Here is a 4,245-nt window from a genome sequence, read left to right on the forward strand (position 1 = left end):
AAATGCAAATGACTCTGCTTGCCCAATCCCAGACCTATGCAGGCCTTTCACGTTCAGCCTTCGCACGGGAAGGAGTTCCAGCAAGACTAGATAACTTGTCCAAGGTCACACAGCTTGTAGGTGGTGGCTTTGGGTGTTAGGTCAAATGCCATCTATTTTAAAGCTTGTGTCTGTGCATTCTCCTTTTCCTAGATTGTATTTGCTCTGTCTTTTATTTCAGCCTCAAGACAGTGCCCTTGCTTATGGGTTGACCTGGTTCTGATCACAAGCCTAAGAAACACAATCCAAATGACCAGAACATTTAGTCTATAATCCCCCAGTTATAATTTCAAAAGGTGAAGATGAGAAATTTGGAAACATTGAAGGCTGTCTTAGCTAGGGTTTCTATTGCTGTGAATAGTCACCTTTAATTGGGGCTGTCTTACAGTTCAGGAGTTTATTAAATTATAGTCATGTTGTGAAGCATGGTGGCATGCCGGCAGATATGGTATTGGAGAGGTGGCTGAGAGTTCTACATCTAGATTGGCAAGGCAGCAGGAAGAGAGAGTGACACTGGGCCTGGCTTAAGCATCTGCAACCTCAAAGCCACCCCCAGTGACACACTTCCTCCTACAAGGCTACAGTAACTTCTAATAGTAACACTCCCTGTGAAGCCATGGCACCATTTTCATATAAACTACCACAAAGGTCACATTTTGAAAACTGCAGTTCCCAAGGAAAGAGGCTCCTGTATCAGGGAGAGAAATTTTAATTCCGGGAAGAAAGTTGACGGACTTTAGTAACAACAAAAATTTTAGTTTCAAAATACGTTGTTTGGGAGCCTGGAAACATGATTCAGCATTTAAGAGTGCTCACTACTCTTGTAGCAGACCTAAGTTTGGATCCCAGCACCGACGGTTGGATGGCTTTCAGCTGCTTGTGATTCCATATTTAAGGAGATTCACATCCTTCTGGCCTCCTTGGCTGGAAGCACATATGTATAAGCACATGCACGCACATGCGCGCACACAGTTAATAAAATCTTTTGAAATATGTCATTTAACTCTAACTGGCATTAGAGATGTCTGTGAACCACCATGTAGATGCTAGGAAACAAACCTAGGTCCTCGGCAAAAGCAATAAGCATGCTTAACTGATGAGCAGTCTCGCCAGCCCCTGAAATTTTTAGTAGTTTTTGGTGAACCGAAGTAATATTTGCCCGAGGAGCCAGTGAGGTTTCTGGTTTGAAAACAATTATGTACAAATAGAACACGAAGATACTTATTCTGTTCAGTCGACAACGATTTCTGCCCAGTCTGTGACCTATATATGAATATTCTAAATGCTTCCTCCCCACCCCAATCACCACAGCAGCATAGCACAGAGGTGAATATAATTTCCAAATATGTATGTTACCTATTTTACTATAAAACGTTGCCTATATGTTCTCTTATTTCTCAAATAACTATACTTAAAAAAATACTTGTATTTAAAGTCTTTATTTTTTCCCAGAATAATATTTCCAGAACGTTGACCTTTCAGAATTTTAGACTTTATGGATTTTGATTGCCTGTATATCAAATTTGGTATTATGGCATCTTTTGGGGTTGCTGACCAAGGCCCATAATTACTGTGTTATTTTGGTGGATAGTTGCTTAGCACACAGCAGATTCTCAAAGTATTGTTAGTTTTTATTCTATTATTTTGAGACAGGGTCTTGCTACTTAGTCTAGACTGTCCCTAATATTCAAAGGATTACAGCCTAGAGCTTCAAAAACATTTTTGTTGAATGAAACTGAATATAAGTAAGCGAGTTAATTTGTAGGACCTTTTAATATGAATCTTTAAATAGAACATTTTAATAGAAGTGGGTGCTGGCCGGGCGTGGTGGCGCACGCCTTTAATCCCAGCACTTGGGAGGCAGAGACAGGCGGATCTCTGAGTTCGAGGCCAGCCTGGTCTAGAGTGAGTTCCAGGACAGCTGGGCTACACAGAGAAACCCTGTCTCGAAAAACCAAAAAAAAAAAAAAAAAAAAAAAAAAAAAAAAAAAAAAAGAAGTGGGTGCTGGATTATGTAGTATTGCTGTTAAGGTAAAGTCTCGAGTAAATAGCTAATTTGTAAAACACGTGTAATGATTGGACAATGGGAATATGTATAGTACTCAGCGCTGGAAGTTCGTTGTGGGGTTGTTATCCCATCCCTTGTTCTAAACTGTTGCGTGGCACTGGAACCCATGTCTAGATTCTAAGCGTTCGTGGCGGTATCGCTTCAGTTTAGTCTCCTGCACACTAACTCTTTCAGAACTTTCTTGAATCTAGGTATTAGTGTCAGCCCAATCCTATTAGTGTAGTTGTTTGGTTTTTAGCTTTTAGGAAGAACTTCAAATGTAGAGCGACGGTACTTGCGCAGCTTGTCCACTTCCATCCAGCTCTCTAAGCCCCAAGACTCCAAAGAGGCCCAAGATGCGAAGCTCTGGCCTGTGGCAGCAAACGTGTTTAGTCAGCACCTCCACTGGACCAGTCAACGAAATACCTAACTGTTTATGTAAACTAGGACCTCTTATTCTGTGTGTAATACAGAATAAAACACGCATACACAATTGCCTCCGATACTGTAAAGTGTCCACATCCAAATCCTGGAGTGGTCGAAGCAGGTTGACGGTTTTTAAGACGCCAAATTCGAGTCCGTCTTCAGAACCCTGATTTAGCTACTACGTGCAGCTCGCAGTCGCCAATTGCCAAGAGGCGGAGAAACGTTTGGCAGCGGGGACCCGCGCCTTGGTGGGACGACCCGCACCTCTGTAAATAAAGCTCAGCAGCCCAGGCGGCGCCTCTGCCCGTGGGATTGGCTGCCTGAGTCGTGACGCGATCTGGGCGGGCCCGACCGGTTTGCGACGGTGGCCGCAGGTCCCGGACCGGAGAGCCCAGGGAGGACTCGCCGCACGGCGCCGGGGTCCCGCCGGCGTGTGGGGGCCACGGCTCGGGGTCGCGGCCGCTGCCTGGATCCGCCGCGCGCGCGCGCGGCGCGGGACGCCGAGGTCTGGCTTGCGGGCGCAGCCGGGGCTGCGGGGAGCACGGGGACGGGACGCGAGCGGGCGGATGCGGAGCTCTCCGCCGAGCTAGGGTGGTGTGCGGGGGCGCCCGGCCCGCAACTTCACTCCTGCCGCCCCGCCGCGCGGGGGACTCGCGCCAGGCAAACTTTCTCCCCGTGGAGCCCCGGCCGAGATTGGGGGCGGCGGGCGCGGGCGGGGCGGCGGCCAAGCGCTGTTTGTTTCCTTTCACTTCCCGCGGCGGCCGCTGGAGATGAGGACGGCAGGGCTGGGGCGGAGCGGCCGGGGCCCCCGGGAGTGACAGTCGCCCCGTCGGGATTTCCCGCCCTCCCCACCCCCCTCCACCCCCAGGGCCCGGGCCATGCGTGCGCCGTGAGGGGCGGGCGTCCGGACCTCGCGAGCTGATGCGGACTCGCTTTTGAGCGCCTGGGGACGAGCGAAGCAGCCCTAAAATGGAGGACTTTGCTACCAGGACCTACGGGACCAGCGGCCTGGATAACAGACCTCTGTTCGGGGAGACGTCTGCCAAGGTGAGTGCGGGAGTGGGCCCCGGGCCAGAGTGCGAGAATCCCGCCTCCCTCCATCCCGCTGGCTCCTTGCAGCCTGCCTGGAGGGTACTTGGAAGTGAGAAGAACTGGTCCTGGCATCCCGTCTCCCTCTTGGGATGTTTGCCCTGCACTCTGCACCAAGAGCAGTTTGGAGTGGAGAAAAGTTCAGAAAGTTCTGGGCATTAGTTTGTGGGAAGCCCTTACGGAGAGTGCGGAAACCCCACGGTGGAGGGAAAGTCCTGCGAAGGTTGCATAAGCGCACTTTCCAGCTCCACACTTCAGGTGTGCGTCCAGGGCTTTAGTGGTTTCAGGAGTGCACCGAGAGCCCAGGGTTGCTTCTGATGATTGCTTACCTAGAGTTCTTAAGAGGAGGAGGATGTGAAGCAGTTCCATGAAGGTGGATGTTGGCCACAATCCCAGGAGGTGATTAAACAAAGGGTCCCAGCTCTCAAATAGGCAGAGGCACTAACCGTTTTCTAGAAGCTTGGCTAGATAGAGCCTCTGGCCTGCAGTCAACAAAAGCCTTTCTCTGTACTTAGCATTAACTTTCTGAAAGTTGCTACCCCCCCCCCCCATCCCCCTTGCCTTGGGGACAATCAAGAAACTCTGTACTCAGCATAAAACTTTCTCAGAAGTCAGGGCAAGATTAACCTGCAGCCCCCCCCCCC

At 49.9% G+C, this 4,245-nt stretch overlaps 1 protein-coding gene across 1 annotated transcript in view; it reads left to right on the forward strand.

Moving 5' to 3' along the window:
- The first annotated feature begins 2,867 nt into the window (after nucleotides 1-2,867).
- The window catches only part of Tmem243 (transmembrane protein 243), a 17,154-nt gene continuing 15,776 nt past the window's right edge, over nucleotides 2,868-4,245 (forward strand). The window contains exons 1-2 of the mRNA XM_021162749.2: nucleotides 2,868-3,017; nucleotides 3,381-3,559. Of these exons, the coding sequence (XP_021018408.1) occupies nucleotides 3,482-3,559 (78 nt within the window). The 5' untranslated portion in view covers nucleotides 2,868-3,017; nucleotides 3,381-3,481. The remainder of the gene's footprint in view (nucleotides 3,018-3,380; nucleotides 3,560-4,245) is intronic.

Source organism: Mus caroli, chromosome 5 (assembly GCF_900094665.2).
Source record: "Mus caroli chromosome 5, CAROLI_EIJ_v1.1, whole genome shotgun sequence".
Classification (NCBI taxonomy): domain Eukaryota; kingdom Metazoa; phylum Chordata; class Mammalia; order Rodentia; family Muridae; genus Mus; species Mus caroli.